The sequence below is a fragment of the Empidonax traillii genome, unplaced genomic scaffold (genome assembly GCF_003031625.1).
Source record: "Empidonax traillii isolate 1590-97213 ecotype Southwest subspecies unplaced genomic scaffold, ASM303162v1 scaffold462:size771534, whole genome shotgun sequence".
NCBI lineage: Eukaryota > Metazoa > Chordata > Aves > Passeriformes > Tyrannidae > Empidonax > Empidonax traillii.
Window position 1 is genome coordinate 93,752 of NW_020955655.1, and position 12,277 is coordinate 106,028.

General features: G+C 55.5%; 2 protein-coding genes across 4 annotated transcripts in view; one reads left to right on the top strand and one right to left on the bottom strand.

Annotated features, from left to right (window-relative positions):
* Positions 1 to 438: 438 nt before the first annotated feature.
* Positions 439 to 5,079, top strand: GALK1 (galactokinase 1). Its single transcript, XM_027895652.1, has 8 exons — positions 439 to 615; positions 1,375 to 1,564; positions 1,888 to 2,007; positions 2,517 to 2,652; positions 3,024 to 3,205; positions 3,438 to 3,588; positions 3,758 to 3,920; positions 4,982 to 5,079. Exons 1-8 carry the CDS (start codon positions 451 to 453, stop codon positions 5,051 to 5,053), a joined length of 1,179 nt encoding a protein of 392 aa, XP_027751453.1. The 5' UTR covers positions 439 to 450; the 3' UTR covers positions 5,054 to 5,079.
* Positions 5,080 to 5,472: 393 nt separating this feature from the next.
* The window catches only part of ITGB4 (integrin subunit beta 4), a 28,106-nt gene continuing 21,301 nt past the window's right edge, over positions 5,473 to 12,277 (bottom strand). For 2 of the 3 annotated variants that reach the window (XM_027895638.1, XM_027895636.1), the window contains 7 exons: positions 11,834 to 12,007; positions 10,785 to 10,934; positions 9,966 to 10,154; positions 9,275 to 9,430; positions 8,682 to 8,846; positions 8,381 to 8,497; positions 5,473 to 7,801 (listed from right to left, as the gene is read on the bottom strand). In XM_027895638.1, coding sequence (XP_027751439.1) covers positions 7,671 to 7,801; positions 8,381 to 8,497; positions 8,682 to 8,846; positions 9,275 to 9,430; positions 9,966 to 10,154; positions 10,785 to 10,934; positions 11,834 to 12,007 — 1,082 coding nt within the window. In that variant the 3' untranslated portion in view covers positions 5,473 to 7,670. The remainder of the gene's footprint in view (positions 7,802 to 8,380; positions 8,498 to 8,681; positions 8,847 to 9,274; positions 9,431 to 9,965; positions 10,155 to 10,784; positions 10,935 to 11,833; positions 12,008 to 12,277) is intronic. The other variant, XM_027895637.1, reaches the window with a different exon arrangement.

Consider the following 12,277-nt stretch of genomic DNA (forward strand, 5'->3'; position numbering starts at 1 on the left):
TCTATATGTATATGATGTTACATACGTTGCATCGGCAAAAGCAGCATATGTAGGAGAGGCAGCTGTGCAAACAGACATGTATTTATCTGTACAGATATTAGGACAGGCTCTGCGACACGGATGTGGATGTATGTGTTAAAAAGCCCCGGTGCTGGCCCCGCCGTAGGTACACACGGGGTGTGCACGGGCGAGCTCTCGCCTTGCCCATCGGGCTGCCCACGCACGACCAGCCTTTCCGAGAACCCCGGGAAGGGTGCGGGGCGCTCAGGGGCGGTGCAGGACCACAGGGGCGGTGCAAGGCTCGGAGGGGTGCGGATGCCGGGGGCGGTGCGGATCCCGGAGCAGTGCGGGATCGGGGGGCGGTGCGGGTTCAGGGGCGGTGCGGAACCCGGGGGAGGTGCGGGACGCTCGTGGGCGGTGCGGGCCGGCCGTGGGCGGTGCGGTGCGGCCATGGCAGAGCTGATGTGTCCCGGTCCGTCCCCGCTGCTGGCGGCTGCCTGCCGGGCGCACGAAGCGGCTTTCGGGGGGCCGGCGGTGCTGGCGGCGTGGGCCCCCGGCCGGGTCAACCTCATCGGCGAGCACACCGACTACAACGGCGGCTTCGTGCTGCCCATGGTAAGGGCCCGGGATCCCCAGCCCTGGGATCCCGCCGTGTCACCCTTCCGGGTCCCCTCTGAAAGCCCCTCGGGGGGTCCCCTGCCCCAGGATGTCCCCTACCTCGGGGATATGCCCCTCAGTCGAGGACCCTGCGGGATCCCCCCGCCGAGTCCGGAGCTCGCAGCAGGATCCGGAGCACGTAGAGCAGCTCCTCACTCACTGCAGGGGAATGTGATTTCCCCCTTCCCGACACCTCTTTTCTGCAACCCCATCAAACAATTTCCTGTTCTCAGAGAGCGATATTTTGGTGGTGGAGGTGGTTCGGAGCAGCAGGAGCTTCCTGCTCTTTCCGAGGTCCTTCGAGCTCCCTTCAGTTCAGTCCTAAATCAAACATACAGCTAATTACTGTGAGGCCGAAGAGCGTGGGAGCAGGTCAGCTGAATTCCCTGGCAGGCAAGAAAACTTCCCGAAGCCTCTCCCGTGTTTGTAGTGGTTACCATTCCACTGGAGCCTGACAGCCAGCACCCCGGCACTTACCTGGGGGTGGTCCATCACAACATTCAGCAGGAAGTCTGTTCTTATGTGGCAATAAATAGCCAGAAAGTTTAATTCTCTGCTGAGCCAGACCATACAGTGGAGGCTTTGTGGAGACAGGGTTGGGGGAACACGTGTTGGGTGCTCCAGCTGTGAGCTGAAGCAGCCACCACTGTCCCCTGCCACCCATGGGGATACTCTAAGGGATGTCAAGGGGTCTGAGCCCACCTTCCCCACCCCCAGGCTCTGCAGCTGGGGACGGTGCTGGTGGGATCCCCCACGCAGGACGGGACCATCTCCATCCTCACCACCTCGGCGGAGGCGGATGAGCCCCACAGGGTGCAGTTCCCAGCTCCCCACCACGGCAGCTCCCTGAGCCCGGGGCGGCCTCGCTGGGCCAACTACGTCAAGGGCGTCATCCAGCACTACCGGGGTAAGGCTTGGGCTGAGGGGTGGGGCAGAGACCCCCTCACGGGGCTGGTGTTCAGCACCCAGTTTTGGGTGTGCTCCAGGGGCTCTTCCAGCGCTGGTGCAATCCTGCAGCTCTGCTGGGACCAGGGTCCAGCAGAGATGCTCTCAGCTCCAGAGCCCCCTGTGTTGGGGAGGAGGTGCCCAGGTCACACTCTGCCATGGGTCACCCCATTTTTTAAAGTGGGATGTTGGACAGGGGCTCTTTGCTCTTGTTCCCTGTGAGCTGTGGGGCACTCCCAGCCCTGCAGGGGCTCAGAGCCCCGCTCCTCCCTTCTCTTCCCACAGGTGGTGCCGTGCCAGGGTTCAGCGCCGTGGTCGCCAGTGACATCCCCCTGGGCGGGGGCCTCTCCAGCTCGGCCTCTCTGGAGGTGGCTACTTACACCTTCCTCCAGCAGCTCTGCCCTGGTAAGGCAGCAGCCAGTCCTGGCCCCTGGTGTCTCTGTTTGCAGGTGGGAGCTGGGATGAGGGGGGTGCCCTTAGCAAGATCCCAAAACCCTTGGGGAAAGGCCACCGTGGAGCGGGTCACAACTCCCCCCTGCAGCCAGAGCTGGCACTGCTGTGACTGTGTTTCCTCTGGTTCATCCAGCCTGAGCTGCCCTCTAAAATCCATGGACCACCTCAGGGACAGGCCAGGGGGGTGAGAGGATGTTCCCCTTGAAGCATCTCCCTACCCTGATGTCCCCAAAAATCGAGAGATACCACTGAGACACCAGTGTTAAATTATCACATCCAGCTGGATCTGGGGACCCCCCCTGGCATGAGTGGCATGCAGTGGTGCAGGAGCAAGCACCTGCAGCTGCAAAACCCCATTCCATGGGAAACCAACCCTTTACCTCCAGGTTGGCTCCCCCTGCTCCAGGGCAAGGTGCCAGGGTCCTGGAGCTGCTAACCTATGTGTCTCCACTCTGGCACAGATGATGGTGATTTGGTAGCCAAGGCGCTGGCGTGCCAGAAAGCAGAGCACACGTTTGCTGAGATGCCCTGTGGGATCATGGACCAGTTCATATCCGTGATGGGCAAGGAAGGCCACGCTCTACTCATTGACTGCAGGTCAGGGCTGAGCACTGAGCTCACGGTGCTGTGCCCACCTCGGGCAGCTGGGGATGAGCTGGTCCTGTGGCCATGAAATAAGTGCGGGAGTGCAGGGAAGGGTTAACCCCCAAACCCAGCCCAAAATCATGGGGATGGGGCTTAATTCCTCCTTGGCTTGATTCCTCTTCCTGCAGCCTGTCTCCTCTTTGTCTGTCACTTTGCTGCTTTTGTTAGGGGCTGTTATGAAACTAATAAGTGGGAAGAGAGAGAAATGCTCGAGCAAAATCCTGGACTTTGTGCTTCAGGAGCTGCCTGCCACGTGGCCTCACACAGAGGGCTGGAGCAGGCAGGGGGACAGACACATGGCCCACGCTGAGCTCTCGCTGCAGGTCCCTGGAGACTGTCCCTGTCCCACTGACCGATGCCAGGCTGGCCGTGCTCATCACCAACTCCAACGTGCGGCACACGCTGACGGGCAGCGAGTACCCCGCGCGCCGGCGGCACTGCGAGGAGGCAGCGGCGGCACTCGGCAAGGCCAGCCTGAGGGATGCCACCATGGCCGAGCTGGAAGGTGGGGACAGCCCCTCCCTTGGCTCTGGCAGCTCCTCGGGGCATCAGGAGCTCCTCACGGCAGCTGAGACCGCGGGGTAGCACCAGGCACAGGTGGCTGTGTGCATGCACCAGGACGGGAGCGTGCCACACATAGAGGAGCTCTGGCATGGGATGGTTGCAGGATGTAGCCGTGCTTGCTTCCAGCAGCATCCCTGGGTGGCTTTGCTGCAGGGACACACGTGTCTCCACAGCGGCCAGGAGCCGGCTGGGCGAGGAGGTGTATCGGCGTGCCAGGCACGTCATCGGCGAGATAGCACGGACAGCCCGGGCAGCACAGGCGCTGCAGGACAGGGACTACAGGATGTTCGGGAGGCTGATGGTGGAGAGCCACAACTCCCTCAGGTGAGGATGCACCGAGGGTGCTCGCAGCCTTCCTCACACGCGCACTTACCGGCATCTCTGCAGTTTGCTGCAGCAGTGGCTGCACCAAGGCACGGGTTTCAGCTGTTCCTCGTGCAGTGGTTATGGGCAGGGTGCAGGACAGGGCTGACCGTGGGTCTCCTCTCTCCAGGGATGATTATGAAGTGAGCTGCCCCGAGCTGGATGAGCTGGTAGCAGCAGCTCTGGAAGTCGATGGGGTTTATGGCAGCAGGATGACCGGGGGAGGCTTCGGAGGCTGCACGGTGACACTGCTGGAAGCTGGGGCTGCAGAGAGAGCCCAGCAACATATCCAGGTATGCAGCAGAAAAGTGCCAGTAGGGTGACTTAGAGATCCCAAAGGAACACTCAGGGGCACAGCTTGAAAAGACCTGGCGGTTGAGATGGCGCTCCTGAGGCACTTGGGGTTGGTGGAGCCCATCCAGGGCCATGAAGGGCCCAGGTCTGTTGGTGCCACAAAGCTCTTGCAGGCAGTTCAGCATCGTGCTTGTCACAGAACCCTGCCCAAGGACCTCACTGCACTGAGGAAGTGAGAAAAAAGGTGCTGGGTGAGCTTCAGGAAGGCCAAATTTATCTAGGGAAAAGTGATCTGAGCTGAGCTTGGGCAATGCTGAGCTTTACACAGGCAGTTAAAGTCCAGGAATGATGTCAGTGCCATCACCAGTGTTCTCAAAATCAGCACCTCAGAGTGTACTGGTAGCTGAAAATGCCAGCAAAATGGGGGGGTCAGTATGGGGGGACTGTGGAGGAGGCAGAGCTTAATTTTGCTGCCCTATGAGATCATGGTGCGCCCTGAAAATAATTGGGGGGATAAAGAAGGGCCAGAGGAAGGTCTGAAATGAGGAGAGACCAAAAGGGCTGTGCCTCTGCCAAAGCTGGGAGAGAGGGAATGTGATCAGGAGTTACAAACCAGTGAAGGGGACAGATGGAGTCAGTGTGGAACTGACCCTCAAATCCTCCAAAATAAGAACCAGGGACCACTGGATGAGTTAGGAGTAGATCAGAGCTGAGGAAGCACTGCACAGGGCTGGGGTGGGGGAGTTTGCAGAGACCATGAAACATCATCAAGGTCAAAAAGAGGTTGAAAAAAATCATGGACAACAGTCCCTAAGGTGCTGCTGAAGGGTCAGCTGAGGGGTGTGTTGGTATCCTCCCTGCCCCAGGCTGTGGATGGACCACAGGACCCCAGGCAGTGGCTGGGACGGGATGCTGTCCCCAAAGAGCATCTGAGGTGGCTGCTGTTGGAATGGTGGTGACAGGGTTAAACAGGTGCTGGACTGACCAGCAGGGCCTTTCTCTCTGGAATCCCCAGCCCAGCCCCAGAGCCCCAGCACTGACTGCTCCTCTTGTCTCCTAGGAGAAATACAGCGGCACAGCCACGTTCTACCTCACCAAGCCCTCTGGAGGGGCAAAGGGGCTGCCCCTGTAGAGGGCAAGCACCTCACCTGGGATCCTTGGAGAGACAGCTGCTCTCCCTGCTGCCCAAGGGGATGGGTTTGTCCATCTGCATCATTTGCTCAATAAATGCACAACATTTGCACAGTTCTGCACCCACTTGATCCGAAGTCATTGGGGACTGTTCCTCGGAGGAGACTGGTTTAACTCCAGTTTGAACTGGAGTAACGAGCCATTACCAGGGCTCTGGGGTCCAGTAGTGCCCCTGGAGCTGCAGTTGCAGGAGGGGATGGCAGTGGAGGAGCAGCAGGCACTGGCACTTGGCAGAAGTTCCTGTTTGGGACTCTGCCTCTGGCACATGTCCTTCATCTGCTGCAGATGGAGGCTGGTGGAGGGGGGGATTTTTTTAATTTTAGATTTTTTTTTTTTTTTAAGAAAAGGGAAGAGGCAGACTGTAGAGAAAACATTTATTAAGTGCAATAGGAAGCCATCTGATCAAAGACCTGCTCTGGATCTGCCTTGGAAAGGCTGAAACAGCACCAACCCTAATGACCAGATGGAATTTAAAAAGACAGCCATGGGTTAGTGTACAAGCCATGGTGTGCATGGGGAGGGCATGATTCCCTGGGGAGCAGCTGATGGCCAGGCTCTGCTCTTGGATTAGGGGATAATCTTTGGTTAAAATGCTTGGAAGTGGGGCTCCCTTTTAAGGCAGTTTCCCGTGTTTTACCCTGGACCAAAAAGCACAGGGAAAAAGGGGCACAGAGTGCTTGTGCAGGAAGGGGATGTGTCAGCTGGAGAGGAAACCCCAACCACAGAGGGGAGATGGGAACAGGCAGACAGGCAAGTTAATGCCACTGGCTCTTGATCAGGAGAAATAAGTGCTTCTTGAAGGCACAGTAAGAGCACAGGGTTGGTGAAAGATCTCTTGAGCCACTTTCAAAACTGACCCAGCTCCAGCTGCAATCTTGGAGACTCCTGTGGACTTTTACTCACCCACGTGCATCTTTGGCTTAAAGGTGTACAACCCTTCCCAGGGAAATGAAAATCCTGGAGAGGAGAGGGGACTCTCAGTGGTGAGTTCTTCGGATTCCAAAAGAAAAAAAAAAAAAGGAAAAAAAAAAAGACAACAAAAAAAACCAACAAAAGAAAGAAAAAAAAGAAAAAAAAAAGAAGAAGAAAAAAAGGAAAGCCAAGGTCCATTGTCAGATGAAACCAGGCCAGTGATGCTGCCAGGGTGACCAGGCAGCTGCTGTTTTGGTTGGAAGCTCTGGCCCAGGGCAGTGGCAGCTGCTGCTCCGGGCAGGCTCCTGGCTCTCCTCGCCTGCTCCCGTGTGGCTGGAACACAGCAGGGAAATGTGCTACTCAATTGTTCTCACTGGCAGAGGGCAGGGAGATGCTGGGCAGTGTGCCCAGAACCAGCAAATGAAGCCCAGCGAGGTCTCAGCTCAGCCCAGCACTGTGCAAGGAGAGCCGAAGCTGGGACTGAAGGAGTCTCAGGATGAAGGGAGCACCTTCCGTTCCCAGGTTTGCTCTCCCCCTTGTGGATGACAGGTCCCTTTATGGATGTTGCTGCTGGACAAGAAATCTTTTAAAAGATAGCCAGCATCATCTGCCCTGAAGTCTCACACTCTCCACATCAGCCATGCAAGAAATCTCAGCACTGTTCCCATCTCCAGCACTGGGGCCGTCCCCATCCCTCACCTCTGGGCCCCTCCTGTGCCCATGTGCCACAGCTGGAGAGCACTTGGCTGGTGGATGCCCTGCAGTGAGCAGGTTTGGCCACTTGCACCCTTCTGCAGGAGTCTCTGGTGCTGGAGGATGTAAAGTCCAAGGCAGAGCCCACCACCTCATCAACAGGCTCATCACAGGGTTCAAGTAGCTTTTGGATCAAGCCCTTAACTATTTCTTCTTCCAGTTATTCATGTTTCTCAGCAGCCACAGTCCCAGCGTAGTCTCTACGTTCAGCATAGATCTCATCCACCTCAATTTTTTGTATAAAATAATAAAATACATTTTTATATATTTATATATATATACTATGAAAACTGTACAATATTGTATGCCAAAAAAAAAAAAAAAAGGCTTCAGAGGCCATCAAAAAGTAACACTACCCAAACAACTTTGCTCTAGTGGTACCAAATGTCAGCAGTGAAGGACAGACACAAGTAGGTGCAGTAAGAAAGCACAGGTTACCCCAAAACCCTACCTTGCAGCTCTCATAAAAAAAAACCCAAACAGAACAAACAACCCTCTCCAGTGGGCAGGTGAGTTGCCAGAGAGCCTGGAGCAAAGATGGAAACTGTGACCCTCTATAAAATTAGGATTTTCCCAGTTGAGATCCTCTCAAAACTGAGGACCTGAGAATAAAGCATTCTGCTCCATTTACCCGGGGAGGCTGGAGCTGTGGAGACACCCAAATGAAGGATGAGCTTGATCATCACACGCCTGATGACCCAGCTGTGCCAGAGCTCCGATGGTACTGGGCTCCAAAGGAGAAGTGCAGAGCATGGAGTGGCAGGGAGGGTCTGTACCCACAGCAGGAGCTGCCCAGGCACCGCAGCAGCATCTGGGTGAAGCGCTCTTGGGTCGTTCCACAAAGTTCTGCCGTCTGATCCCAAATGTCCCGCTGGTGCTCAGCCTGCCCCAGCTCAGGCTTCGTAGAACTGCCTCTCCACCTGCTTGGTGAGGGTCCCACTGGACATCACGGTCCGGCTCACGAACTCCTGGGTGAGGGTGCTGCTGGTGTTCTCCACTCGCTGGCTCGTCACGAGCATTCCGTCTGCAAGGACAGCGCGCTCAGTGCGGGGTCACAGGGACAGGGGTCTGCTCTGCCTGGTGTTCCCAGGCAGAAGTTTGCCCTTAAATACCACTTTCACGGATGGGAAAACCCTCCAGGGTGAAGTGATTCAGTGCCTTGCCTTGTCAGTCAGTCAGATGGATCTCTTAACACCTGCCAGACTCTGTGTTGCAGTGTGAGCCCAGGGGTTTAAGTGGGACAACACAGGGAACTACACTGATGTGATTAAAGATGTTTGTCACACTGCTCTGTTTTTTACTGCTCTAAAGAGATCAAACCTCGCAGGAACAGCTATGATTTGGTCTCTAGTGACAGGGCTGAAGGAATTCAGCTTTCCCCCTGGGACTGGGCAGCACATGTGGAAACGACTGCAGCTGTCTCTGGGGCAGAGCAGGAACACAATGTAAGAAAGTAAGAGGTGTAAGATCTTCAGCAATCCCACCTGATGGACCCTCCTTCCCTGCCTTTGGCACTTGAGGTAAAAGCACCCCCTCAGAACTTTGGACAAGCAGAATTATCCTTTGTTTTCTGGGGGATTTCAAAGCAGCAGTGAGCCCCTACCTGTGAAGTGGGGATCCAGAGAGGAATGGCTGATGCTGGTTTTGGTAGTGTATTCGGTGGGGAATTTGTACACTTCTTCCCTCATGTACTGCTGTCCTCCAAACTGGGAGAAAGCACCTGGGAGAAGGAAAAGGCTTGAGCCAGCCAGGAAACAACAAGGAGCTTCCAACCCCTCAACCCTGCACGGTTCACACACACCAGGAGTCAGCTCAGGAGGAGCTGAAAAGGAGCTCCAGGAATTGTGTTCCCTCCTCTGAGAGGTTTCTTATCTTTGCATCTCCACAGAGACACGGTACTGTACCTCTGTTCTGAGATTCAATGGTGATGAGGCCTTCTCTCTCTGGCCCAAAGCCTTGGGTGGTGTTGGCTTGCACTTTGAACTTGTATGGCACGTTCTCACTCAGGTGGGGCACAGTCAGGGTGGTTTCCAGATTGTCTCCTTCGACGTAGATTGTCCTGGGCTCCCCTAATCCACACAGACAGAGGTGAAGACAGACAAGAGTGAAGGTCCCTCCAAACACACTCCCCCCGACTCTGAGTGCTGCCTTAGCTTTCCCTGAGCTTTATGCCACCCACGGACTGTAGGATCACACCAGTTCTACTAAAACAACCCTGTTTTGGAGAACCTCAGCAACCAACCTCCACTGGGTTTTGGCTGCAATAGGCAACAGGTCCTTCCCCTTCCCACCACATTTGTTACAGCAAACCATGCAATGACACAGAGCATCAGGAACCAGCAGCTCCCAGGCCTGGAATCAGCCTCGTGTCCCCAGTTTGCCTGCACTGATGTAGGCAGACAACTGGTCCTAGCAAAAATGCAGCAAGTTGCAGCTTCTGCTGGAGGTATCTTGGGCTCTACCCATGGAACTGGAGTTCCTCAGCCTGGCCCCGTACCTCCTCCATGCAGCATCTCACAGGTGATCCTGTAGCCCAGGATGGGCCCGTTGGGCTCACGGGGTCTCTCCCAGCTGAGGTGAAGGGAGTCTGGGCTGAGGGCTGTGAAAACCAGTGGTCCAGGAGCACAGGGGGTGCTCAGGGTGAAGGGTGTACCTGCAAGGGCATGAGGGACAGGTCACATCACAGAGGGAGCGAGGGGTGGGCGGGGAGGGATCTGCACTCAGCATTTATGGGATGAGCTGGAAGGTCTCAGCTATCTCCTGGGCAACTAGCAACAGGACAAGAGAACAAAGCCACAAACTGCACAAGGGAAGGTTCAGGGTGGGCATCAGGACAAATTTCTTCACAGAAAATCTTGTTAGATTTTGGAATGTATTGCTCAGGAAGGTGGTGGAATCACCACTGCTGGAAGTGTTTAAGAAATGACTGGATGTGGCATCGGGTGCTCTGGTCTGGTTGACAAGGCTGTGATTGGTCACAGGTTGTGTCCTTAGAAGTGTTTCCCAACCTGAATGATTTCTGTGCTTGTGTGATTCTATCTAGACAGATAGTGGGAGGCAAGTGCATCGGAAAGGAGGTCCAGTTCCTAACTGAGAGAAAGGAAAGGAGAGCTCAGGATGTGCTAAGGGGAAAGAAAACAGGCCAGCACTGCAGAGACATCAGTGCCACCCTTCTGTCCACATCTCACCTGGTACAGGACTGAGCGGGCTCTGCGGGTCCACCTGGGACTCGATGGTGATGACTCCTTCCCTCTCGGGGCCCCAGCCTTCCTCACTCTGTGCCTTCACCTTGAAGATGTAGGAGTGGTTGGGCAGCAGGTCCTCTACCACCACCGAGTTCTGGCTGGGGTTGGGGATGGTGATTCTGTTCACCTCTCCTGGGATGCACAGGGAAGAGGATGTCAACACAGGCTTTTGCCTAAACTCCATCTCAAACAAACTACCTGGAAAAGCCATCCAGGGCCCCTCCCTGACCACCTCCATCACACCTTGCCACCAGCAACAGGTAGTGCAGGACGAGAGTTTTTTTTCCAAAAAAGGCTTAGGATAAACAACAGCTGCTTGAAAACTCAAGGATTTTCAGACAAAAAGAATTACATTTTCACTGATACTGCCTCAAGATTCATGTAAAAATATTTTCAGTCCTTTCTTCAAGTTCCATATGTTGAAAAAAACATCAATAAGATGCTTGGGCTGGTGGAGAATGAGTCAAAGGTTTTTTCTGGAGGAGGGTTGGAACAACCCTAGAATGGTTGAAATGGGGGATGAGAGCTGTGGGGCAGCTGAAAAGTTTCCTGTGCAAAAAAAGGCTACCAAAAAAGCAGATTTGAGACCAATCCCTGAATCCCAGAATGGCTGAGGTTGGAAGGCACCTCTGAAGAGGTCGTTTGGTCCAACCCCACCCTGCTCAGAGCAGGGTCACCCAGAGCCAGCTGTCCAGGAGAAGACCCAGACCAGACCCTCCACCACCCAAAACTGCCCCCACCAGCAGGCTCCTGCTCACTGACCTCCGCTGAGGAGCTGGTACTGCACACTGTAGCCCTGCACCTCCTTCTCGCAGCGCGGCTCCTGCCAGCTCACCTTCAGGGAGGTGGGTCCCAGGGCAGAGAACACCAGGCGTGTGGGGGTGTCAGGGATGCCCAGAGGCTTCCTGGAGTCTGAGACAGGAAGGGAACATCAGGGTGGAGGTTTGGGGAACGGGGGCTAAGAGGGCTGGGGGAGAGGAGGGAGCGGCACACGCAAGCATGGGGTGGTCCTGATGGTTCGGGGAGAACGTGGGGAGATGTCGTCTCTGCAAGCTGACCTGTCATGAGGGAGGACTGGCTGGCTCTGCACACCTATAGGGATGCAAGCTTCAGGCCCCTGTGGTAGAGACCAGAGCAGGGGCCTGGGTGCTGTGTCTGACCCTCCTCACCCACCCCAAAGCACCCTGTCCAGCCTGCCAGCAGCTTCCACAGACCTCTTCAGGTGTAGGTCAGCTAAGACTGGCCCTATTCTATTGATAGAGCAGTCCAACACCTCCAGGGTCTGTTCAGGGGGATAGGGGCAGCTGGGACCAGGACTGGGTGTTCTGGCTCCTCCTCAGCTCACCCCACTGGGACACAAGGCTCATGGCAAGCCCAGCAGCCTCCCAGGTGACACCCAGGGACTGAAAACCCTCACTGACAGGGACTTTGGCCAAGAAGCTTGCAGAGGCACATCTCATATGGAGCACACGTTCTCCCCAGGAGTTCTCCAAAGGCCTGTGGAGTAAGACTGGGAACAACAAACTCGTTAGGAATGAAGAGGATGGGGACAACGAGTTGATCAGAGCACGGTGGCATCAGCGGTGATGAGTGTTAATCAGTCCAGATGGGTTGAAACACAGTGGAAGTCACCTGCAAATGGAAAGGTGGTGTGATGGAGGCACAGGCTGGGTCAGGAGGAGGATCACAGCACATGGCAAGCCATGGAGAGGAGGTTTGGGGTGAGCAGTGGATGACAGCAGCTCATGGACAGACAGTGGCTTGGCTGTTATGGGATGTGTGGCTGGGAGGAGACACTGGACAAGCTGTACCTATGTACTTGCAAATCCCTGTGGACCCATCAGTCATGATTATAGAGTCCCGACAGCCAATGCTGGGGTAGTAACCCTTCACCTTTGCCCTGCTCCTGAAACCCACATCCCGGGGCCGTGGGATTGTCCTCCCAGCATCTTCACGGATGGGAGGGAGGAGTGTCCCTGGGTAATCTACAGAAGCAGTGCAAGAAGAAAGAGAAAAACACCATTGGAAACACTTCAGAGCGGGTTCAGCCCAGGTGCTGGTTCCTGCACAGATGACATTTTAAAGCTCAGGTCTGAAGAGTCTTTTAACAACCTTCTCTCAGCACAGCTGACATACAGGCGTGGAGCTGAAAGGCAACCACGCTGCCAGACAGGGTGAGAAGGAGAGACACGAGCTCTTCCTGGACTGCTTTGTGGTGTGAGGATAAGGATGGAGCTCCTTTTCCTGAGCACTCA

Bases quoted from the DNA above. Each gene is read 5' to 3' on its own strand.
- GALK1 (XM_027895652.1), top strand. From the start codon at position 451: ATGGCAGAGCTGATGTGTCCCGGTCCGTCCCCGCTGCTGGCGGCTGCC. The intron at 1,565-1,887 runs GTAAGGCTTGGG...CTCTTCCCACAG, and splicing joins CGTCATCCAGCACTACCGGG to GTGGTGCCGTGCCAGGGTTC. The intron at 2,008-2,516 runs GTAAGGCAGCAG...ACTCTGGCACAG, and splicing joins CCTCCAGCAGCTCTGCCCTG to ATGATGGTGATTTGGTAGCC.